This window comes from Erithacus rubecula (genome assembly GCF_903797595.1).
Source record: "Erithacus rubecula genome assembly, contig: scaffold_141_arrow_ctg1, whole genome shotgun sequence".
NCBI classification, from domain to species: domain Eukaryota; kingdom Metazoa; phylum Chordata; class Aves; order Passeriformes; family Muscicapidae; genus Erithacus; species Erithacus rubecula.
The window spans coordinates 601,011-625,278 of NW_027635538.1; the positions used below are offsets into that span (position 1 = coordinate 601,011).

General features: G+C 59.0%; 1 protein-coding gene and 1 long non-coding RNA gene across 4 annotated transcripts in view; one reads left to right on the forward strand and one right to left on the reverse strand.

Moving 5' to 3' along the window:
• LOC306816678 overlaps positions 1–24,268 on the reverse strand; it is a 162,702-nt gene that overhangs the window by 121,253 nt on the left and 17,181 nt on the right. The window lies entirely within an intron of this gene.
• Positions 6,407–24,268, forward strand: part of RAB11FIP5 (RAB11 family interacting protein 5) — a 33,042-nt gene continuing 15,180 nt past the window's right edge. Inside the window, exons 1-3 of the mRNA XM_079333114.1 lie at positions 6,407–6,951; positions 19,671–20,287; positions 21,419–21,887. Of these exons, the coding sequence (XP_079189240.1) occupies positions 6,575–6,951; positions 19,671–20,287; positions 21,419–21,887 (1,463 nt within the window). The 5' untranslated portion in view covers positions 6,407–6,574. The remainder of the gene's footprint in view (positions 6,952–19,670; positions 20,288–21,418; positions 21,888–24,268) is intronic.

Sequence of the window (24,268 nt, forward strand, 5' to 3'; positions counted from 1 at the left end):
ATCCCAGTTTGTGAGAATCCCAGTTAACAGGGATCCCAATTTGTGTGAGAATCCCAGTTTGTGTGAGAATCCCAGTTAGCAGGGATCTCAGTTTGTGTGAGAATCCCAGTTTGTGTGAGAATCCCAGTTAGCAGGGATCCCAATTTGTGAGAGAATCTCAGTTAGCAGGGATCCCAATTTGTGTGAGAATCCCAATTTGTGAGAGAATCCCAGTTAGCAGGGATCCCAGCTGGCTCAATGCAATCAGCTGCCAGCTCCCCTCACCAACCATCCCAATTAACAGGCTGCTAATTACTGGGGATGCCAGTCAGGGCCGATCCTGCTGAGTGTACCCAGAGACCCCAGTTATGGGGATCCCAGTTAGTTATGGGGATCCCAGTTAGTTATGGAGATCCCAGTTAAGAAGCATCCCAGGCAGTGTATCCCAGCTGGGAGGAGCCGCAGGGCAGGGTCCCGGTGGGGTCCCGGTGGGGTCCCGGTGGGGTCCCAGTTGGGTCCCACTGAGGTTCCAGCGCCGTCCCAGTGGGGTCCCCGCGGAGCCGTTCCCGCAGTGACCGCCAGAGGGCGATCCCAGACCGCGCTGGGGCCCGGCGACACCGGGAGGGGACAGAGGGATGGGGACAGAGGGATGGGGACACGAGGAGGGGACAGAGGGATGGGGACACCGGGAGGGGACAGAGGGATGGGGACACTGGGATGGGACAGAGGGATGGGGACACGAGGAGGGGACAGAGGGATGGGGACACCGGGAGGGGACAGAGGGATGGGACAGAGGGATGGGACAGAGGGATGGGGACACCGGGAGGGGACAGAGGGATGGGGACACCGGGATGGGGACACCGGGATGGGACAGAGGGATGGGGACACTGGGAGGGGACAGAGGGATGGGGACACCGGGATGGGACAGAGGGATGGGGACACTGGGATGGGACAGAGGGATGGGGAGAGAGGGATGGGGACACTGGGATGGGACAGAGGGATGGGGACACTGGGAAGGGACAGAGGGATGGGGACACTGGGATGGGGACACCGGGAGGGGACAGAGGGATGGGGACACTGGGATGGGGACACCGGGATGGGACAGAGGGATGGGGACACCGGGATGGGACAGAGGGATGGGGACACCGGGAGGGGACAGAGGGATGGGGACACTGGGATGGGGACACAGGGATGGGGACACGGGGATGGGGACAGAGGGATGGGGACAGAGGGATGGGACAGAGGGATGGGACAGAGGGATGGGGACACCGGGATGGGACAGAGGGATGGGGACACTGGGAGGGGACAGAGGGATGGGGACACCGGGATGGGACAGAGGGATGGGGACACCGGGATGGGACAGAGGGATGGGGACACTGGGAGAGGACACGCCAGAGTGGGACACACTGGGCTCGCACAGTGGGCTGGGGGACATCAGGCTGGGACACAGTGGGCTGGGACAGCAGGGTGGGACACGCCAGGACGGGACAAATGGAGCTGGCACACACCGGGATGGGACAGTAGGATGGCACACAGTAGGGTGGGACAGTAGGATGGCACACAGTAGGGTGGGACAGTAGGGTGGCACATAGCAGGGTGGCACACACCAGGGTGGGACACTCCGGTGCCAGGAGGTTTTTCCCAGGATGTTTATCCCGATGGATAAAGGGGGTTCTGAGCTGTCCCCTCTCCGTGCTCTGGTGCCACACGAGCTCTGGCTGAGCCTTGGGGTGTCCGTGTGGGACGTGTCCCCACCTCCCCAAGGGACAGCAGGAGTGGGGAGGGGGAGATTTGTCCTTCAGGTGCCGATTTTGGGACAGCAGGACCCAGCCCCTGTGACATCCCCCCCGAGCCCCGGCTGGGTCCCCCTTTCTCACCATCTGCCCCCCAGTGCGGGAGGGTCAGCGCCCCTCCATCTGCCAGCGGGAGAGTCACCCGCGGTGTCATTGCCAAATCCAGAGGCGCCCGCGGAATTGATGGCGCCGGATTTCCACCCCGCTCTGTCAACACGGCTCCCCGGCCGCCCCCGGCGCCCCCTTAATCCCCCGCACAATTGCGATTTGCTGTGCAAACAGCTCGGGGGGGCCGTGCGTGTCCTTCGGGGGGCTGAGCGAACCCCGGCATCGCTAACGCGGGATTGCGGAGCCCGCGCCCCCCGACCCCAAATCCCCCCGGGATAAGGGGGGGGGGCAGCTCCTGCCCGCTATTCCCACCTTATTATCCACTGATTGACTTGTAGGGAGGGCGATAACCCCGCGGGATTGATGCTCTGAATCCCGGCCGGGGATCAAACGGAGCCAATTTTCCATGTGGGACCCGCCGGGTGAAGCCCCGAGCGCCGGTTTTGCCCCTGGAAGGGCGGGTGGAGGGGACGGGGGGGCAGGAGAAGGGAGAGGGGCGGGAGGAGCCCCTAGCCCTCCGCGCTGCGCCCAACAATCAGAATAAAAGCAAATTATTTCTCCCATTTCCCTTCCCGAGATGAGCGATAAAGTGTCCATCGCGAAAAGCGCCTGATAACGCTTTAATTTCACTGCAAGGCCTAAAAAATGCCATTTCTACGCAAAGCAGGGCGCCGCTCTCCTCCCCGGCCAGCTTTTGATAAATGTTGGGTGATTTTTTTTCCCTCCCCGTATTTTTTTTTTTTTTCCTCCCGTTCCCCGTTCGGTTGGCGCAGGGGAAATGCCCCCGGAGCTACGAGCGCCGCACAATAAAGCAAAATCATATTTTAGTCAAAATAGGCAGACGGCGCTCGCAGCCAACTTTCAAATTAGCATTTTGAGGGCAAATATGCAGCAATTTGAGATAATGAGGCCTGATTATTCAATCCAATGAATGTTAAATAGGCGGCGAGGGCGCCCGCGCCTTATCTCCCCCGCTTTCCATTTATTTGACTTTAGTTTAGTTTTAATCGTTTCCCATTTGAACTCTTTATTTGTCTTGGCTCAGGCCCCTTCCCCCACAGCCCAGTCCCCTCCTGTCCCTGCTCGTTCCCGGGCATCCCGCTCTGCCAGCTGGGATCTGCTGCCACCGGCTCCAGCCCCTTCCCAAAGGCTTGGAACGAGATTTGCTGTTTGTATTCCATGGAATTGGGGCTGGGGGAGCCGCTGTCCCACTCTGTGCGTCCAGGTTTGGGGGTGTTTTGGTGGTGGGAATGTCTGCAGGGATGGGCAACCTTGGGGAGGAGATTCCATGGAACTGTGGAACGTTCTGGGTTGGAAGGGACCATAAATCCCATCCAGGGACACCTTCATCCATCCCAGGGGATCCAGCCTGGCCTTGGGCACTGCCAGGGATCCAGGGGCAGCCCCAGCAAATCTGGGAATCCCAGCCCAGGCAGGAATTCCTTCCCAAGATCCCAGCCCAATCTCCCCTTTCCCAGTGGAGCCATTCCCTGTGTCCTTGTCCCCAATTCCAGCTCTCCTGGAGCCCCTGCAGGGACTCTGAGCATCCCCTGGAATTTTCCCTTCTCCAGGGAACATTCCCAGCTCTCCCAGCCTGGCTCCAGAATCCTGGCAGCATTTCCATGATCTCCTCTGGACTCTCTGCAGCAGCTCCACGTCCTCCTGAATTTGGGATCCAGGGCTGGGGCAGCTCTGCAGGTGGGGTCTCACCTGAGCCTGGGGCACAGGGACACAATTCCCACCTTTCCTTGGGATCAGCCCAGCCCTGGGGGCTCTGGGGTCATTTCCAGCCTCTCACACCTTCCAGTGATGCATTCCCAGCTCTTGGCTCCACCAAAACTCCAGGCTGGGAAGCTCCTGGGCTGAGCAGCTGCTGCTCCCATTGGGATGGAGAGTGGGATTTTGGACAAAAATAGGGAAAATTAGAAAAAAAAAAATCACTTTGTGTTGTTTTCCAGCTTCCTCCCAGGATAGGAGCTGGGTTTGTTGGGAGTGCACATCCAGGATGTCACTGCAGTGTTTTAGGGGAGGGAGATTCCATGGAGCAGGAGGAGGGAGAAAAAATTAATCAGAAAATGAAGGAAAGGTTAAAGTTGAGGGAGAAACTAAAGGAAAAAAAAATTTGATCAAAAAATGAAGGAAAACTTAAAGTTGAGGGAGAAATGGAAGGAAAAAAGTAAATTAAAATTGAAGGAAAGAAAAAACAACATTACAGCAGAAATTAAAGCCAAAGCGAAAATTGATGTTAAAACAAAAGTTGAAGGAAAATTTAAAGCAAAATAATTAAAATTGGAGCGAGAATTAAAGGAAAATTTCATTCAGCCCAGGCTTGCTGCAGAAGCTGCAAAGGATCCCTGTGTTCCCTTTGATTCCAGAGTGGAATAAATAATACAGTAATTGATTTCAGGGGTAATTAAAAACCCTCCTATGCATCGAATGCAGAGGTGAACGTGAAATCAAAGAGATGAATAAATACAGGAGAAGTGAACAGGAGCAGGGCAGGGAAGGTGAAGGGAGATGGAAAAAATTCCCAATTATGGAGGTAAAAGATGGGAAGTGGCAGAGAGGAGGAGATGTGGTGAGAGCAGAGATAATCAGAGCATTAAAAAAAATGGGGAAAAACAATCAAAAGAAGGGAAAATCAAAAGCAGATGCTGAGCAGGGATAAGGTGGAGCAGGAACAGGCCCTGGACTGGAGGGATAATTGGATTTTAGTTCATCTCAGGGGTGATAAGACATTCCTGGTGTAGGATTTTTATTCCTGTATGAAGCATATTTTAATGGGGTATTTGAATAGGGCTGGGGCAGCACACCCCGAGAGAGAAAAACAGGATTTCCTGCAGCTCGTGGGAGTGCTGGGAGGAACTTTGGGGTGAGACGTGGCTCTTGCTGCACTCAGCAGCTGCAGCTCCAGCAGCAGCGTTTGGAGCCCCAGAAACGAGGAGAGGGAGGCTGGAATTATGGGATGGTGGGCTGGACCTCAGAGGTCTTGTGTCCCCAAAAGCAGGGAAAGGGACACGGGAATTATGGGGTGGTGGGCTGGAAGGGACCTCAGAGCCTGCTCAGTGTCCCCAAAAACAAAGGGACACGGGAATTATGGGGTGGTGGGCTGGAAGGGACCTCAGAGCCATCTCAGTGTCCCCAAAAACAAAGGGACACAGGAATTATGGGATGGCTGTGTTGGAGGGGACCCGGGCTAGCGCGGCAGTGTCCCCAAAAACAAGGGAAGGGACACGGGAATTATGGAACGATGGAAGGGCCCCGGGCTGGCGCGGCGGTGTCCCCAAAAACAAGGGAAGGGACACGGGAATTATGGAATTATGGAACGATGGAAGGGCCCCGGGCTGGTGCGGCGGTGACCCCAAACCAAGGGAGGGGACACGGGAATTATGGAATTATGGAACGATGGAAGGGCCCCGGGCTGGCGCGGCGGTGTCCCCAAAAACAAGGGAAGGGACACGGGAATTATGGAATTATGGAACGATGGAAGGGCCCCGGGCTGGCGCGGCGGTGTCCCCAGACCCAGGGGAGGGACCCGGGAGCCTGGAACGGTGGCGCTGGCCGTGTCCCCGCGCTGGGGCGGAACGGGCGCGCCCGGAGCGCGGGGCGCAGCGCAGATGGCAGCGATAGCGCAGGGCCCGCGGCCCCGCCGCCCCTTATCGCGGCGGCATCGGTCGCGATAACGGCACCGCGACCTTGCCCCGGGCACGGAACGGGCACGGAGCGGAGCGGGGTTAATGGGGTTAATTAGCGCTGGGAATTAGCCCGCACCTCCGCAGGTGGGAGGGGAGGGGATGGCTCGGTGCCACCGGGGAGGGTCCGTGGCGACAGCGGGAACGGGAGAGCGGCCCGGGGGGCACAGGTGGGGGTGTGCAGGTGAGGGGGGTGGGCATGGCCACACCTGGGCAGGGGCACACCTGGGCATGACACAGCTGAGCATGGCACACCCTGAGCCTGGGCACACCTGGGCAGGGACACACCTGGGCATGGCACAGCTGTGCAGGGACACACCTGTGCAGGGACACACCTGGGCATGGCACTGCTGGGCATGGCACACTCTGAGCCTGGGCACACCCCGAGCCTGGGCACACCTGGGCAGGGACACACCCGTGGCGGGTGTGGGGGACAGACAAGCAGAGGGTGCCCCGGGCGGCGGGGAAGTGTGTGTCACGGTGTGACCGCTCGGGTGTGAGCACACCAGGTGAAACCGCACCGGGAGTGACCACACCGGGAGTGACCACACGGGGGTGACTGCAGGGGTGTCACTGCTCTGGGAGTGACCGCACAGGAATGACCACAAGGGGGTGACCACACCAGGTGTGACCACACCGGGAGTGACCGCACAGGTGATCACACGGGTGTGACCGCACGGGGGCTGGGCGTTCCCTTGGCCCCGCCCAGGCCCCGCCCCCCGCGCTCCCCGAGCCCCGCCCCTCCCTCCTCCAGGCGGGGCCGGCGCGCGGCTGGGGCCGGTTGGGGCGGGGCTAAAGCCGGGAGGGGCGTGTCCCGTGCCGCTGTGGGCGTGTCCCGTGCCGCTGTGGGCGTGCCCTGCGCCGTTGCGGGCGGGCCCGGCCCGGCCGGTGTCGCTCGCGCTGCGGCAGCGGCGGCTCCGGAGCGGGGCCCGGCCCGGCCCGGCCGCTTCTCCCCGCTTCTGCCGCTTCTCCCGGCCCGGCCCGGCCCGGCTCCGCCCGGCCATGGCGCTGCTGCGGGCGGCCGCGCTGCCCACCGAGGGCTGCCCGGCCTGGCTGCCCACACACGTCCAGGTGACGGTGGTGCGGGCCCGCGGGCTGCGCTGCAAGGGCGGCGGCGGCGGCAAAGCGGGCGGCAGCGACGCGTACACCGTGATCCAGCTGGGCCGCGAGAAGTACAGCACCTCGGTGGCCGAGAAGAGCGGCGGCAGCCCCGAGTGGAGGGAGGAATGCGCCTTCGAGCTGCCCCCCGAGCCCGCGGCCTGCGGCGGGCTGCTGCTCACGGTGATGCACCGGGCGCTCGTGGGCATGGACCGCTTCCTGGGCCAGGCGCTGGTGCCGCTGGAGCCCGCGCGGCAGCGCGGCCGCGAGCCCGACCAGCGGTGAGCACGGCGGGGCGGGCACGGCGACACGGGGCTGGGGGCGCCAGGCCGGGACCCCCGCGCCCGGGACCCCGCTCTGTCCCGGGCTGGGCACAGGGAATGGTGTCCCGGGACCCCGCCCTGTCCCGGGCTGGGTACAGGGAATGGTGTCCTTGGATCATGCACTGTCCCGGGCTGGGCACAGGGAATGGTGTCCCGGGACCCCGCTCTGTCCCGGGCTGGGCACAGGGAATGGTGCCCCGGGACCCCGCTCTGTCCCGGGCTGGGCACAGGGAATGGTGCCCCGGGACCCCGCTCTGTCCCGGGCTGGGCACAGGGAATGGTGTCCCGGGACCCCGCTCTGTCCCGGGCTGGGCACAGGGAATGGTGCCCCGGGACCCCGCTCTGTCCCGGGCTGGGCACAGGGAATGGTGCCCCGGGACCCCGCTCTGTCCCGGGCTGGGCACAGGGAATGGTGCCCCGGGACCCCGCTCTGTCCCGGGCTGGGCACAGGGAATGGTGCCCCGGGACCCCGCTCTGTCCCGGGCTGGGCACAGGGATTGGTGTCCTTGGATTGTGGTGTGTCCCGGGGTGGGCACAGGGAATGGTGTCCTTGGATCCTGGTATGTCCCGGGCTGGGCACAGGGATTGGTGTCCTTGGATTCTGGTGTGTCCCGGGGTGGGCACAGGGATTGGTGTCCTTGGATCCTGGTATGTCCCAGGGTGGGCACACAGAATGCCCCAGTGCCCTGGCACGGCTGTCAGTGTGGCTCAGGATGGGATCCCTGTACCCAGGAGGGGTGCTGGAGGAGGAAGGACATCACGGATTCCGTGACACCCTAGGGACGTGTCACAGGGATTAGGGTGTGGCAGCTCCTGGGTGCTCACCCACCATGGCTGGGCTGTGCCTGCAGCAGGAGGGAGGCACAGGGACCCTGGGAGTGGTCCCGAGGCTGGGCTGGTGTGTGTGACCCCCGAAGGACGCCGGGGGGATGGCAGGGATGCTCCAGGAAGGACATGCTGGGAGGGGTGGGACATCCCAGGTGCGCCAGGAAGGTGTGGTGGAACAGGGGCTGCTCCATCCCCTGAAAGGAATGGTGCTGGACAAGGCACCAGAGCATCCATCCATCCATCCATCCATCCATCCTCCATCCATCCATCCATCCATCCATCCATCCATCCATCCATCCATCCATCCACCCATCCCTCCATCCATCCATCCATCCATCCATCCATCCATCCATCCATCCATCCATCCATCCATCCATCCATCATCCATCCATCCATCCATCCATCCATCCATCCATCCATCCATCCATCCATCCATCCATCCATCCATCCATCCATCCATCCATCATCCCTCACCCATTCCCTCTGGACAGGACAGCCCATCTCCATCCCAGCAGGGCTCTCTGGCTCTCCTGGCACAGCTGCACCTCGTGCTTTGTCCCCTTTGCAGCCCCCCCATTGTCACCGTTGCAGAGGGTCCCCAGTTTGGGGGTGCAGACCCCAACCCCGTGGAACCTCCAGCACAGATCCCTGTTTGTGGGGGAATTGCTGATCCTCCCCTTCCCCAGCAGGGTTTTAAACACTCTGAATGTTCTCTGGCCTTTGCCAAGCACAGAAGTGCAGGAATGTGGCTGGAATTCCTGCAGGGAAGGAGTTTGGGGGTTTGTTCCAGGCAGCCCTGGCTGTGCTGGTGGAGCAGCCCCCCTGCTCCCTGGCCCCCCAAATTCTGCTTGGCTTGCTGCCCCGAGCTGCGGGCTTGGAGAGGAGCCTCCCTCGCCCTCCTGCCCAGGATTAGCAGGAAAAGGGCTTGGGAGAACTTTTCCCGTGGAGAAGCTGGTCTGCCCAGCCCTGGAGGCTGCAGGCTGCCCTGGCAGGGGAGCGTGGCAGGGAGCAGGGATGTGATCCTGGCCCGGAGCTTCCCCCAGGGTTTGTTTGCTTGCCTTGGCCCAGGGAGGCTGGGCGGGGCCCGAGGAGCTGGGTCGGGATTTTGGGGCTTTGGGAGAGACACGGGGGGATGTGAGCAGCCCCATGGTTTGGGGGATGAGCTGGGGGAGAGGTTTTTGTGGGGAGCAGCACCTGGTGAGGCCCTGCCAGGGCCTGGTCCTTGCTCAAAGGTCCCGTCAGGGGCTGTTGATCCCATGGGAGCAATGTCCAGCCTGGGCAGACCCCGTGACACTGCTCCTGCAGCCAGGCTGGACATCCCCAGGGACACCTTCCAGCACCTTCCAGCACCTTGCAGGGGCTCCAGGAGAGCTGGAATTGGGGACAAGGCCTGGAGGGACAGGACACAGGGAATGGCTCCACTGGGAAAGGGGAGATGGGGCTGGGATCTTGGGAAGGAATTCCTGCCTGGGCTGGGATTCCCAGATTTGCTGGGGCTGCCCCTGGATCCCTGGCAGTGCCCAGGCCAGGCTGGATCCAGCCAGGACAGTTGAGGTGTTTGTGCCATGGCAGGAGTGGGAATGGGATGAGCTTTAAGCTCCTTTCCAGCCCAAACCATTCCATGATTCTTTCAATTGCTGACTGTCTCCCTCCCTTCCTGTGGCTTTGCTTGCATAAGGAAAATTCACTTCCCCTTGTGGTATCCACTATCACAAGAGCTTTTAAAACTCTTTCTTTTCACCCGTGGCCCCCCAGGATGGAAGTGAGCACAGAAAACACAAGAGAAGCTCTCACCCCCTGTCCCCAGGGTGGTGCCAGCTCTGCAGCCTGGAGGGGCCACCCTGCTGCTCGTCCAGCCAGGTGGGACAAGGATCATGGGCAGCTCAGGGGTTTTTTGGCTCTTTGGGAGCTTCCAACCCCCTCTGACATCTGGTCCTGCCCTGCTAGAAACAACTTTGTTCCGGAGGAAACTTTGACTCCCAGGTTAAAAAGAGCAAAACAAACAGGCTGCCAGCCCCAGGGCCAGCCCTCTGAGCCCACCCAGGCCTGTGCTGGGCAGATAACAGGGCTGTGGGGCTGGGAACTCCTCCTCAGGCTGGCACAGCCTGCTCCAGTATCACTGTGCTGACCTTGCTCTCATTTCCCTGCTGACTTTTATTGCACAGAAACTTCACCCGTGCTAATTCTGATCCTTGTTTTCATCTGGGTGGAAAATGTTCTGTCAAACTTGGACTCTTCTCTGGGAAAGGGGGGCCAGGGGTGTTTATGAGCTGCCTCATGCAGTTTAGTCTGGGTCATTTCAGTGCTTTGCCAAGGAGAAAAATCAACTCCTGCAGTTGCACAAGAGCAGCCTGTGAGCTCTCATGGCCTTTTTGGGCTTCCCAGGGTTTGCCCCGTGCTGTGGGATGGGGTTTGGCAGGCAAAGCAAGCTCTGAGCATCACTTCCCCCTCTGCACTCGAGTCTTTGTGCACCCACAGAGCCCTGGGCAGGATCTCCTGGTCCTCACCTCCTCCCTGACCTGATCCTGCTCAGTCCCTCCACAACCAGGATCCAGCCCAGGAAAGGAGGCATTTTTGGGAACTCATGAGGCAGCTGTTGCTTCTGCTTCCCAGCATGCAGGAAATGCCCTCTGAGTCCCCTGTGGGGCTGGTGCTGTGGGTGGCAGTGAGCCAGGGACTGTCCCCTGCACACCTGGGAGTGCTCCAGGCTCCATCCAGCAGACATCAGCTGGGTTTGTGTGGAATCAGAGAATCTTAGAGTGGTTTGGGTTGGAAGGGGCTGTAAAAGTCACCCAGTGCCATGGCAGGGACACTCCCACTGTCCCATTGCTCCAGCCCCAGTGCCCAGCCTGGGGCACTGCCAGGGATCCAGGGGCAGCCACAGGTGCCCACCCTGCCCAAGATCCCATCCATCTCTGCTTTTATCATCCCATCCATCTCTGCTTTTATCATCCCATCCATCTCTGGTTTCATCCATTCCCTGTGTCCTGTCCCTCCATGCCTTGTCCCCAGCCCCTCTCCAGTGGACTTGGAGACCTTTCCCTTGGCCAAGCTGTTGCATCCCTTGGGAGAACAGCATGGGAGGGGACATTGAGGGGGGACAGGAGGTGCATGGGAACCCAGAATGTCCCTGATTTTGCTGTGTGGATGTGGGGCTGATTGTGGGAGGAAGCAGCAATAATCCAAGACCTCCTGGGCTGGCTGAAGCAAGCCCTTAGTTGCCATTGCCCCCTCTCTGAAGTTCCATTTGCCTTCTGTCCCACAGATCTGCCAGCCCCTGGGACTTGGGGGAGGTTAGAGGAGCAAACACTGACCTGGCAGGGCTCAGACCCCACAGGGCTCAGGTTTGAGGGACAGGAGTGCAGCAGCCATCAGGATTCTGGCTCTGCTGTCCCTGCAGTGACTTGCAGTTGCTCCCTGGCTGCTGCCCCACAGGGAACTCGTCTGGGGGAGTTGTTCCTTCTGCAGAATTAGCTCAGCTCTGACTTCCCCAAAGCCCTTCTGTGCTGCACTTCCCTCTTCTTGTTCCTGTTCCTGCCCAGCTGTGGGGGCACCTGCTGCTCTCTGGGTTTCTGGGGGGCTGCAGCATCAGCAAAGGGCTTTCCTTTGGCTGCCAGAGCCCCTGAGGCCACCAGGGTGTCTCTGCTCCATGGGGTGAGGCTCAGTGGGAAAGGGACAGGGAATAGAATTCCTTGGGTTTGGGGAGATGTGATGGAGCCAGAGAGCAGAGGAGGCTGTGAGCCCCAGCAGAGGCACGGGCAGGGAGGCTGGGACAGGGAAAGGCTGATCCAGAGGCTCTGCAAAGGGCCCATCCTGCCCAGGGATGGGTGCTGCCTGTCTGCTCAGTGTGCTGGGGCCTTGAGGGTCCCTCAGAGCCAAGGGTGGTCCCAAATGCCAGCCAGGGCTCCCTCACTGAGCCCCACACCAGGCACTTGTCCCTTCCCCTCCCTGCTGGGACCCATCCATGTTCCCCTGGAATGGATCTGCTCTCATCTCCCCCTCCAGCCCCTCTGCACCTCTGTCAGCTCACACTGTGCCTGTGGTATCTCCCTCTCTGCTTTAATTAAGCTCAGGAGGTCATTAGCAGTGCAGTGAGGCTGTGGCTCTCCCTGGACCTGGTGCTGCTTTCCATTCCCTGGTGCCTCTGCCAGGGGAGATTCTCACACCCAGGCTTGGAGCTCCCTCTGGGGCCAAACCCCTGCAGCTCTGTCCTTGGCAGCTCTGTCCTCAGCCCCAGGAGAGGGACACACCTTGCAGGGGGTGGGGAGGAAATTGCTGCTCTGGGGTGGGTTTGGGGTGGGAGCTTTGGGCCAAGGGCAGGGGCCCTTTTCCCTGTGCTCAGATTTGGCTTCCCAGGCCAGGCTGGGGCTGTGGGAGCTCCATCCCTGGAGCAGCATCCCAGGGGCTCCTCCTCAGCTCTGCATTTCCAGGGAGTCTCTTCCCTGCCAGATCCACTGAGGATAAAGGGGTGGGAGCTGCTGCTGGGCTCAGGATTCATTCCCTTTTCCCTTTTTTCATGTTTGACTCACTCCTGAGCATGAGTTAATGTGATGGATGAGCAATCCATGTGTGACCTGTTCCCAGAATGGGTGTAGCTGGTGTCCCCTCCCTGGGGCTGGTGTCCCTCCCCTGGGGTCCCTGTCCCCTCCCTGGGGTCCCTGTCCCTTTGGAACAGACATTCCCAAGCCTCTGGGTGCTGCTTCTCTGCTCAAGCCCTGCCATATGTTTCTCCCAGCTGGAAGGGGAAAGGATTTCAGCACATGGAGTTTGTGCTGTGCTCCTGAGCCCTGGAGGGGCTGCCAGCAGTGGCTGCTCTCAGGGCTGCTGCTGGTTTAGCTGTGGGTCCCTGTGCTCAGGGCAGGGGACCAGCAGCACTGCCCTGTCACACAGGTGGCACTGCTGCTGTGTGTGCAGCTCAGGTCACTGGGGGACCCTGGGCTGGTTTATTGCTGCTGGGAGGACACGAGCTGTGGGTGCTGTGTGAGCAGATAAATGCAGGTGGTCAGTCCTGACCCTGCTGGAAATGTTTGATGGGGTTTTACAGCTCCTTAAACCTTCCCTCCCCTATTCCCAGCTGTCCATCCTGTGCTGGAGAAAAGCCTCAGATTTTCTTATCCCAGAGGGATTTGAGATGAAGCTGCTGCTCCTGCTCTCGTGCCAGCACTGTCCTGGTGCCTCAGAGCTCTGCCATTCCTGGGGTCTGTCCTGGTCCAACAGCTCCATCCCATTATCCCATCCCATTATCCCATCCCATTATCCCATCCCATTATCCCATCCCCCTGCTTGCCTCTGGGCCTTGTCCATGGAGCACCATCCCAGTGCCATTCCCACACCATTCCCAGTGCTCCCAGTATGCCATGCCCAGCAGGAAGGGGTGGCTCTGGGCCCAGCCCAGCCCCAGCAGGAGCAGCTCCCTGGCTGGGGCACAGCCTGGGGGTGCAGCACCAGCTGGGACACAGCAGGGCTGGGCTTTCCCTGCTTTCCCTGCCTGTCAGGCTGTGTGACAACATCCTGTGAGTCCTGGGGTGTCCCTGCACTGCTGGTCTGTGCTGGCACTTTGTCACCTGGTTGTGCCAGTGCAGCAGCATGTCCAGGGATTGCTGCCCTGGCACACAGCTCCTGCTCTGCACTGCTGAGTGCAGCCCCTCTGGAGCTGGGGGCTGCTCCTTGCAGCCTTGTTTGGGAGCACTTCTGGGAAGAACATTTGGAGAGATGAACTCCCCACCTCACTGCTCCATGCACAGGGGAATCAGCCTGTGCTTGTTTTCCATCTGTGCTTTTAGCAGGGATCACCTGGCAGCAGCAGCCATCCAAAACCAACACTGGAAGCAGCACTGCACAAACCAGCAGGGGAAGCTGGGCCAGGAACACACAGCCAGACTAAAAAGCACAAAATCCCCCAGGGCTGGGTTGTTTTCCACCCTGTGCTTCCCCTCCTGGGTAGATGAGCTTCCTCCTGGCCCAGCTGCCTCAGCTGCAGGCTCAGGGAAATGTGTCTGTGCTGTGCCAAGAGGAGCTGGCCTCTGCTCTCCCTGCCCTGCCCTGCTCTGCACTGCCTGCATTTAAGGCTTGGGGCTCTTTGTTGCAGGGATGAATCAGCAGAAGGTTTCAGGCTGGAGCAGTCTGAGCAGAGCTCTGGGATGTGTCTGTGTCCAGCTGCAGCTCCCAGCTGTGCAGATGTCCTGGTTTAAGGACAGGTGTCTGCCAATAAAGGCAGGAGCTTCTCTTTGAAATGGAGAATGTAAACCCCCTCCCTCCAAATTATTATAGTTTTGAAATGAAGGGGCTCTCAGGCAAAGAGATGGGAATTAGGAATAACAGTTCTTCACTAGGAAAATTAAAATAGCAATGCAGTATTACACAGAACAATCCCAGCCCTGCCAGAGTCAGAATCCAAGCTGGCACAGTCAGTCAGTCAGGGTGGTGGCACAGTCCCATTCCATGGTGCTGCATCCTCCTGCAGGGGCAGATGTGGCTCAGCTGGAGCAGTGCTCCTGGAGAAGGGGCAGTTTCCTCTGAAGCTCCAGGGATGATGTGCAAGGCTCTGGCTTTCCTCTGGGATCCAGTGGAAAGGCTGCTCTGGTGTCCCAAATGTCAGTTTTTCTCTGGGTAGGAAAGGCTTGGCTCCTGCCCTGGCTGGAGCATCTCCCAGTGGGATGATGGAATTTTATCAGCCATGCACTGGGACTCAGTGGCCATGAACAGGAGATATCTGCTGGAGGGAGGATGGGCTGTGGGAAGATAAAGATGATTGCCCAGCTGGTTTAAAGATGGCCCATGAGCAGAGAATGTGTGCCACAGATGGGGACAGGATACACATTTCTGGCCACATCAACCCAACAGAGCAGGGCAGGAGGATTCCTGCTGGGTTTGAGGTGAACCCTGGCAGTGCTCAGTGCTTTTGGGAGGCTTTGGGGAAGCTCCTGGAGTGGAAGGTGAAGCTGCAGCCATTCCTCCCTCCTTGGGGCATCCCCAAAGCCCAGGAGTCACCAAGGGACTTCATTCCCCAAGGAAACTGCTTTGAAATCTCTGCTGGAAAAGCACTGGGACCAGTCTGAGAGGGGAACTGGAGGCCCTGGTGCCCAGGGTGTGGTGAGCAGGGCTGGTGGGGCACAGGAGCTGAGCTGGAGCTTGGAGGGGAATCCTTTGGATACCCCAACCAGAGCCACTGGGGGCTCCATGTCCTCCCTGGAATAACCCATGTCCTCCCTGGAATAACCCATGTCCTCCCTGGAATAACCCATGTCCTTCTGGAATAACCCATGTCCTCCTGGAATAACCCATGTCCTCCTGGAATAACCCATGTCCTTCTGGAATAACCCATATCCTCCTGGAATAACCCATATCCTTCTGGAATAACCCATGTCCTCCCTGGAATAACCCATATTCTCCCTGGAATAACCCATATCCTTGGAATAACCCATATCCTCCTGGAATAACCCATTGCTCTCCTGATCTCATCCCAGGGCCCACTGGAGATCCCAGAGCAGTGGGATGAGTTTGGGTCAGCCCAGGGATGGTTTGGGGTGCAGTCCCAGTAAGCTGCTGGTGGGATGGAGGCTTTGGCTTTGTGCTGAAGGAGTTCCTGGCTCCAGAGGGGTGTGGAAGGGACAAGGTGCTGGCAAACCTCAGCTCAGGGTTGGTGTGTCTCCTGCTGGGGCTGGCTCTGTGTCCTGCTGGTCCCAGCAATCCCTCCCCACCCCAGGGGTGCTCCCAGGCCCAGAGGGCAGTGAGCAGTGCCCAGGCATTTCCAGCTGGAGCTCTGAGAGCCACAGGGATGTTTCATGGGGCAGGGGGCTCCCTGTGCCCCCCTGGCCAGGGCAAAGGGAGAGTGTTTGCCCTGAGCAAGTCCATCCTCATGCTCTGTGGGGTCTCTTTCCCTCCTTGAGCACATTGCCATGCTGCTGTTTTCAGCTGCCCAGCCTGGGCTGCGGCAGCAGCAGCAGCAGCTGTGTTTTTGGGAGCTGTGTCAGCTCCCTGCACTGCTGCAGGAGGAGGGGGCTCCAGCAGTGTCTGGGAGCTGGGCTGTGCCCTGACCTAAATGGGTGTGGGGGCTGGGGAGCTGCTCCAGATGCCTGTGCCAGCCCAGGAACGGGAGCTGCTCCCCTGGGCTCCTCCCCAGAGCTCACAGCAGCTTCCCCTGCCCGGGCAGTTCCCTCTCTGGGGTTTCCTCTCTGCTTCCTTCCCCCTCAGCCACCCCCTGCTCCCCAGAGCCTTTCCTGTGCCTGCACACCCCATCTGGGACCCCTCACTTTGGGGATGCACAGCCCAGTGCTGGGGCTGTGCTGGCACAGGAGGATTCTCTACTTCTATTCTCTGTATTACAAATGTTACACAGTTCTCAGCAAAAGCAAACTTCCCCAGCCTGTGGCTGGTGCCTTCTACCTGGCTGGAGCTGCATCCCCAGGATGTGACACCCTGGAGGTGTCCTGGGCTCTCCATCCCCTCCCTGTGCCACCCTGGAGGTGTCCTGGGCTCTCCATCCCCAGGATGTGCCACCCTGGAGGTGTCCTGGGCTCTCCCTCCCCTCCCTGTCCCACCCTGGAGGTGTCCTGGGCTCTCCATCCCCTCCCTGTGCCACCCTGGAGGTGTCCTGGGCTCCCCATCCCCTGGATGTGACACCCTGGAGGTGTCCTGGGCTCTCCATCCCCTCCCTGTCCCACCCTGGAGGTGCCCTGGGCTCTCCATCCCCTCCCTGTCCCACCCTGGAGGTGTCCTGGGCTCTCCATCCCCTCCCTGTCCCACCCTGGAGGTGCCCTGGGCTCTCCATCCCCTCCCTGTCCCACCCTGGAGGTGCCCTGGGCTCTCCATCCCCTCCCTGTCCCACCCTGGAGGTGTCCTGGGCTCTCCATCCCCTCCCTGTCCCACCCTGGAGGTGTCCTGGGCTCTCCATCCCCTCCCTGTCCCACCCTGGAGGTGTCCCCAAGCTCTCCCTGTGCCACAGGATGTCACCTGGCAGGGCAGGAGCAGGAGCTGGGGAAGAGGAGCAGCTGCTCACAGGAGGTTCCATCCTCTGGAATTCCAGCTGTAGGGAGGGGCACAGGCCTCCTCAGCTGGGAGCAATCCTGCTCCTCATCCCTAACACAAGTTTATCTGAATTTTAATTTCGATTTTCTAACCAGCAAAGGCTGGGTGGGGCTGGGACCCCTCCAGAGCAGCCCCAGCAGCAGATCCTTGTGGATCCCTGGGGCTTGGCTCAGCTCCAGTCTGACTGATGTAACCCAGTTCTGCTCCTTCACACCTGGAAAAGGCATTTTGTGTTTGTTTTCCTGCTTTGTTCCCATAAAAACATCATGTCCCTCTCCAGGTGTCACCGGGGTGGCCCCAGCCCAGCCCCCCCTCCCAGGATCCCTCTGAGGGCAGCTCCTGGGGGGAATTTGGGCATCCAAGGGCTGTGGGGTGGGGTTCCTGCTGAAGAGCTGCTGTGGGAGTTTGGGTATTGCTGTCTGGGCTTTGATCCCTCCCCAGCCTCAGCAGTTTGCACCTCCTGTTTCCACTGGCACTGATTGATAAGAAACCCAGGCCCAGGCCATGGAACAGCTGAATCCCCCCAAAGCCTCATCCCGTGCCACAAACACCCTAAAACCAGCCCAGCTGCCTGCTGGAGGTGCAGCCCTGAGTGCTGCTGAGGTCTGGGGAGCCACAAACAGCTCCTGAATCCCAGCCCAGCAGGGGCTTGTGCAGCAGCTCAGGCTCAGCCCCCAGTTCCCCTGGATGCTGCTGGGGTTGGGATTGCTGGTCTGGGGGTGCTGGGGGCATGGCCAGGCTGTCCAGCTCCCCCTGGGCAGCTCCTGCCTCTCCCTCTGCTCATCCACCCAGATTCTCCCTGGTTTTTTCCATGGGATGATGTAAGGTACAAAATCTCCTTTCAGGAGTTGTTTCCAGCCCCTCCCCAGTCCCTCCCTCCCCCTGCAGCTGCCAGTAATGCTGCCTTTTTCCATGTGTTTTGTTGTTGTTTGTTTGTTTGTTTGTTTGGGGGGTTTTTGTGCCTAGATATTTTCAAGTTTGCAGCCTGGGTACTGAAAATTTTGCAGTGGGCAATGGATGGGGTGGGATAAGTGAGTGGGGAGAATGAGGGTGGATTCACTGGGATTTAATTCTGTGTCTGTGCCCAGCAAAGTGCCAGGTGCTGCCCCTCCTGCCCTTTCCAGCTGTGCATCTGGAATATTGGAATGCTGATCAGGGAGTTGGGGGTTCTGTGCCCCCCTAACAGGGAGTTTGGGTTGGCAGGGACCATGAAACCCATCCAGGCCCCCCTCAAACTCCCCCCAGTGTCCCAGTTCCTCCAGCCTGGCCTGGGACAGCTGCAGGGTGTGGGGTAGCATTCCCAGCTCCTCCCTTCACCCAGGCTGTGGAAACTTCCCTGGCAGAAATTCAGGAACTCCTGGAGGACACAATTCCAGTTTTTTTCCTCACCCTGGTGATTCCAGCATGGTCACACCCATCCCATTATCCCATCCCATCCTATTTTCATTCCCTTTTTCTTTCTTCTCAATGACTTCACTCTCCAAGTGCGTGTCAGACACCACTGGGATTTTTATTTTCTGGGGAATTGTTAATGCATGTCAGAGCTGTCTTCACCTCCCATTGCTCCCAGGAAGCAGAACATGGGGAAATGGGATCTGTCCCAAGCCTGAGCATTTCCTTGTGCCTTGTTAAAGGGCATTTTGATCAGAAATTCCTGCAGTACTTGGCTGTGGGTGGGCTTGGGGCTGTGGCTGTGCTCACCCTGCTGCAGCTGCCCTGGAAGTGGTGCCTGGGGCTGGCAGGGAGGTGGGGATGCTCTGGGGAGAAGGGAGGGATTTTTGGGAAGGAGCAGTTCCCTGATGGGCTGTGCCTGCTGCTGCCCCACTGGAATGTGGAAATGCAGAGCCAGAGGGTGGCTCTGGGTGTGCCTTGGTGTCCCCAATCCTGACATTCCCCTCTGCCATCCCATTCCAGAGCACCTAAAGGGGGGTGGGGTGGCTTTGCCTTGTGCAGTGAGTGCTGTGGAGGCTTTCCCAATGTTTTCCATTTGCTCTGGAACCAGGGGGCTGTGTGTGGCTGTGGCAATGGCTCCCTGTGGAGCTGCAGTGTGGGATTGTCCCCAGAGCAGCAGCTGGAAGGGAGGGGCTGTGCTGGCTGGCTGGAGCTGCTGCTTGCCCCAAGAGCTCCTGCCATTGCATCCTCCTTAAAGTTCTTGATCCAAGGACACTTCCAGGCAAACCTGAGCGTCCTTATTGGAGTGAGACACAGCAGGTCTGGCTGAAAGTTGATTTGATGGATGCTGCTGAGCTCCTGTGCCATTCTGGGTCAGTCTCTGCTGAGAGGATCCCTGAGTCACTGGCTCTGGGATATTTGAATCAGCAAAGCCAGTGCCTTTGTCTCCTTCCAAACACAGCTCCAGCTTCCCCTGGAAGATCACAGTGGTGTCTGACAGGGCTGAGTGAGGTGCTGTTTTCCAGGCTATTGTGGGGAGGGGCAGTTGGGGTGGAGCTGGAGCTGCAGGTGCCTCAGGGAGGGGTCAGGTCTCGTGTGCCACCCTGTGTGTGGTGTGTGTGTGTGTCTCAGGGTTTAGGTGATACCTGGGACACCTGGGTTGGAGTCCCAGCATCCCTGGGGTTGGAAGAGCCCTCCTGGATCACTGAGTCCAACCTGTGCCCAATCCCCACCTTGTCCCCAGCCCAGAGCACTGAGTGCCACCTCCAGCCAAGGATGGGCACTCCAACCCTCCCTGGGCAGTTCCAACATTTTCCATCCCTTTCCCTGCAGAAACTGAACCCTCTGGTGCTTTGTCCCAGCTAGCAGCATCTCCTGAGAGTTCTGGAGATGACAGAGAACCCTTTCCTTGCTGTCCCCTCTGGCTGCAGGTGGCACAAGCTGCACTCCAAGGCTGGCAAGAAGGAGAAGGAGCGTGGGGAGATCCTGGTGAGCCTGCAGTTCACCAGGAACAGCCTGACTGCCAGCATGTTCGACCTGTCCATGAAGGACAAGCCCCGCTCAGCCTTTGGCAAGCTGAAGGACAAGGTGACAGGCAAGAAGAAGTATGAGCTGGAGTCAGCCTCTGCCATCATCCCCAGCAGCATGGCAGCCCTGGACCTGGAGGATGACTTGGAGCTCGGGGGCAAGAAATCCAGAGTCAAGGGCTTCTTCCTGAGGAGCAAACTGAGGAAATCCTCGCTGAGCCAGTCCAACACCTCGCTGGGCTCTGACAGCACCATCTCCTCTGCCAGCCTGAGCCTGGCAGGCAGTGCCCCTGAGGGCAGCAAATCCCCCAGCAGACAGGGCAGCCTGTCCACCGAGCGCCCTGGTAAGAGGATCAGGGATAATCCCCCCAGTTTTCCTCCTCCTTTGCTTTGCAAGGGGCTCTTGGGAATTCCTTGCAGCTCTGTTAACTGGCTGTGTACCCAGCTGCAGAATCAGGGAATTGTGGGTTTGGTTGGGTTGGAAAAGCACTCTGGGGTCATGGAGTGTCAGTGTTCCCCCAGTGCCACATCCCCAGGGCTCTGAAATCCCCCCAGGGATGGGGGCTCCAAATCTCCCTGGGCACTTCAGTTCCTGACCCCCCCTTTCCATGGGGAGATTCCCTCTCTTCCTGTCCCTGTTCCCAAACCCCAAATCCCCTCCTGGCAGGGAGTTGTGCAGAGCCACAGGATCCCCCTGAGCCTCCTGTTGTCCAGAATGTCACTAAGAGGTGACATCCTGCACAAACCCCCCAGACCTTCTGTCTGCTGGCACTGAGGTGTTTGCCAGAACAGGAGCAACATCCCAGAATTTGCTTTAAATGCACCACGAGCTCCCAGGAGCTCCTTCCCAGTCCCTGCCAGGATGGGATGATGGGATGGGATGATGGGATGGGATGGGATATGGGATGGGATAATGGGATGGGCTGGGCTGCTGCTGGCCCTGCCCTGGGTCACTGCTGTCCCTAATGAGCCACCTCAAGCTCCAGTGATTAAAACAATCTGAGCCCTTGGCACTCCCAGGGCAGTGATTTACAAACAAAAAAGGCCCTTGTAGGGAATTAATTCTCCCTTGGAAACAAATCTAGAACTGAATGGTTGAGCTGCTGCAGCCAGCACACTGCCAGGTTGGTGGGAGTCCCCAGGGAGCCCGTGTGGCTCCTGCTGGGTCACGTTCCCCTGCTGGTTCCATCATCCTTGGGATCAGCCTTGCAGCTGCTGCAGCTTCCCTTCCCTCACAGGGGCTTGCAGCTGGTGATCTTTAAGGTCACTCCCAGCCCAAAGCATTGCAGGGCTCTGAAGGGAGCTGGGAGGGGTGAGCAGCTGTGCCTGGTGTTTTGCTCAGGTTCTCCATGACTTTTACTCCCAAAAATTGGCACAAGGTGATAGAATCATGGGGTTGTTAAGGTTGGAAAAGATTTTTAAGATGTTCAAGTCCAGCCCTGGAGGCAGTGGGAGGGAGATGGAGGCACTGGACCCTGGTGGCTGCTCACCTGGAGCTCGTGGTCCTTGTGTTTGTTCTAAGCTCAGGTCCTCGGGGGTTGGCAGAGGCTGGCAGGGAGCAGCCCGGGGGGATTTTGCAGCTCTCTGCTGTTTCAGCTGGCAGATAAGGATGCTGTAACCACCCGTGTCCTTCCTGTGCTTGCTTTCCCCAGTGAAAGAGCTGCTGAGCCACGAGAGAGCCTGCAGTGAGGATGTGTCCCAGCTGGAGCCGAGCCCCCCGAGCCCCCCGGGCCGCTCCTCGCTCTGCATCAACGGCAGCCACGTGTACGGGGAGGAGGCCGCCCCCCGCCCCCGCCCCGCCCCCCTGCCCTGCCCCCCGCCCCGCTTCCTGCCCTCGCCCCCCAGCCTGGCCCTGCAGGAAGAGCTCAAGGTGTCCACCAGGGCCGTGACCCTCAGCAACCACCTGGGCAGGGCCAGGATGGAGGAGAGCAGAGCTGCAGCTGCCCCGGGCCAGGACACGGCCGAGCACGGCAAGGACAGCAAAGCCCTGACCCCCCCCGGGGGCAAAGGCCAGGGGGACACAGGGACCCCCAGCCCCGGCTGGGCTGCAGGGGAGGAGAGGAGTAAGAGCAGCGGCTGGTTTGGCTCCAGGGAGCCCAGAGAGTCCCCTCAGAAACCCAGGTCAGTGCCAGGGGCTCTGCAGCTGCAGGCTGCCCCAAATTCCATCCCCTGGCTGCTCCTGGCAGAGCTCAGGCAGGGCCAGGGCAGGGGAGATGCTGCCTGGCTCCCAGGTGTCTCAAGGGGAGGGGGATGTTCCTGGATCCCCTCCTGCTTTGTGCCAGAAGCCACCTGTGCTGGATGTGGGGTGTTTTCCTCTGTGGGAAGGGGGGGATCCCCTCAGCAGAGGTGAGGCTCACTGTGCTCACACCTGTGGCCTCCAAAGGAAGGATCATTATCCTTCAATGAGCTGAAAAAGCTTCCCTGGCAGTCAGGCTGGGGTGTGGGATATTGGGATGTGTGATCACGTTTTGTTATGAACCCCACAGCCCCTAGAGGGTCTGGTCAGGGTGCAGCACTTTGCTTACATGAGATATCACCAACATTCCCAAAGTCACTAATCCCAGCCCTGCTCTTTCCTCTTCCCTTCTCCCAGTTACAAATCTCTAACTGTTCTTGCTTTCTGTGGTGATTCATCCCTCCAAATCCTCGGGTTTTGTGGTGTTTGTGCTGTTCCTGTGAGGAATTTATCCCCCCTGCAGCCCCTGGAGCTGAGCTGGCAGTCCAGAGGTCGAGGGTGTTGTGAGTAAGAGGCAGGAACTGGGGTTAAAATCAGCCAGAGAAAACAGCCCTCAGAGCTGGTTCAGTCTGCAGGCTTGCTTTATTAGTAGGACTTTCTAATCTGGGCTAACTTTAACCTAATTTATTCAGCAGAAGGATTTGAGTTCAGTCTGAGGCTCTAATGAGACTCCTGGTTTATTCCACACAACTTGGCTCCTACATGGGTTAAACTTCCAGAGGGATGAGCACAGCCCCCAGCCTGGCTCCAGAACCAGCCCCAACATTCCTCCTCAGGAAGGTGTCCTGCTCTTAGTGAAAATGCACAGGCAGAGCTGGGGGCACTGGGACAGGCAGGAGCTGCTCCCTGGGTCAGGAATGTCAGGAATGTCAGGAATGTCAGGATGGTGGAAGGTCCCTGTCCATGGCAGATGGGCTTCAAGGTCCCTTCCCACACAAAGCAGGCTGTGATTGCAGCATTCCCAGCAGACTCAAACCCCTGGCAGTGCTTTGGTGTCACCTCCCAGGGCAGGATTTGTAGGTAAACCTGAAGGATTTTGGTCTCTGCACCCTGTCCTTGAGGAAGGACAGAGTGTTCCCACTCAAGATCCTTCTTTTAATTTTTCTTTCTAATTTTGGGATGTGAAACCTGCTGATTAGGGCCTAGAATAAAAAGTCAAGGCTTAAAAATTCTGCTGGATCCAGGCAGTGACTCCAAAAGTGGCTGAGGCAGCCAGGGAAGCACTGTGGGGCTGGGATAATGGGATAATGGGATAATGGGATGGGAAATGGGTGAGAAACCAGCAGGTTTTTCCCCTCTTGCAGCCCTGGGAGGGAGGCAGGGATGCCCAGATCCTCAGTGGACACTGGTCTCGAGGCAGGAATGTCTGATCCCACTGGAACTCAGTTCCTTGTCCTCCAACCCAGTGGATAATCACCAGCAGTGCCCCTAAACCCTGCTGCTTTCTGGCAGCTCCTGCTTTCCTGGACTCATTCCCAGCATTGCTCCTTTCCCAGAGGGTTCCCACTCCGTGGGATTTTTAAATCCACTTCAGTGCTCACAGTTTAATCTCAAGCTCAGCCAGAGCTGAGCTTTGTCTGCCTTGTGAGGAGAGGCCTGGATGAGCTGTGTGGCTGCAGCTCCTCTGGCTGGGATCTTCTGTCCCAAAAACAGGAGTGGATTCCAGGCAGCACGAGCTGGGGGGAAGGAATTCACAGAACCCAATTTTGGGGTGTTCAGGAACATCTGAGTGGGCTTCAAGTGCAGTTTGCAGCTGAGAATGGGAAATAATGAGCTGAAACTGGAGCAGGGGGGTTGAGAGTAGGAAGTGGCTCCTGCAGGATGGGGGGATGTGGAGCTGCCTGCCTGGGAAGGGGTTTCTGCCCCCCAGTGTCAGGGTTTAACTGGGGTGGTTGAGAACCTCTGGGGAGCATTACAAGAATCATTTGGCCCTGTCCATCCTCACAGGCACAGGGTTTGGCTCTGCCCTGGTTTTCTTGGCCATTCATTAGGACATCATTACTCCTTTTAATTACACAGAACTCACTTCTCTGCTTTTATTTCGTTTCCTCACACTGAACAACCTCGTGGACCAAGCTGGTGATTCAGGACAAAGCTGTGGAAGAGCTTTCAGGGCTTGGTGCCTTCAAAGTGCCAGAGGGCAGGGTCAGATGGGATTTTGGGAAGGAATTCCTGGCTGGAAGGGTGGGCTGGAGTTGCCAGGTTGGCAGGGGTGGGACTGGAGGGGCTCTGAGGTCCTTTCCACCCAGCCCAATCCAGACTCTGA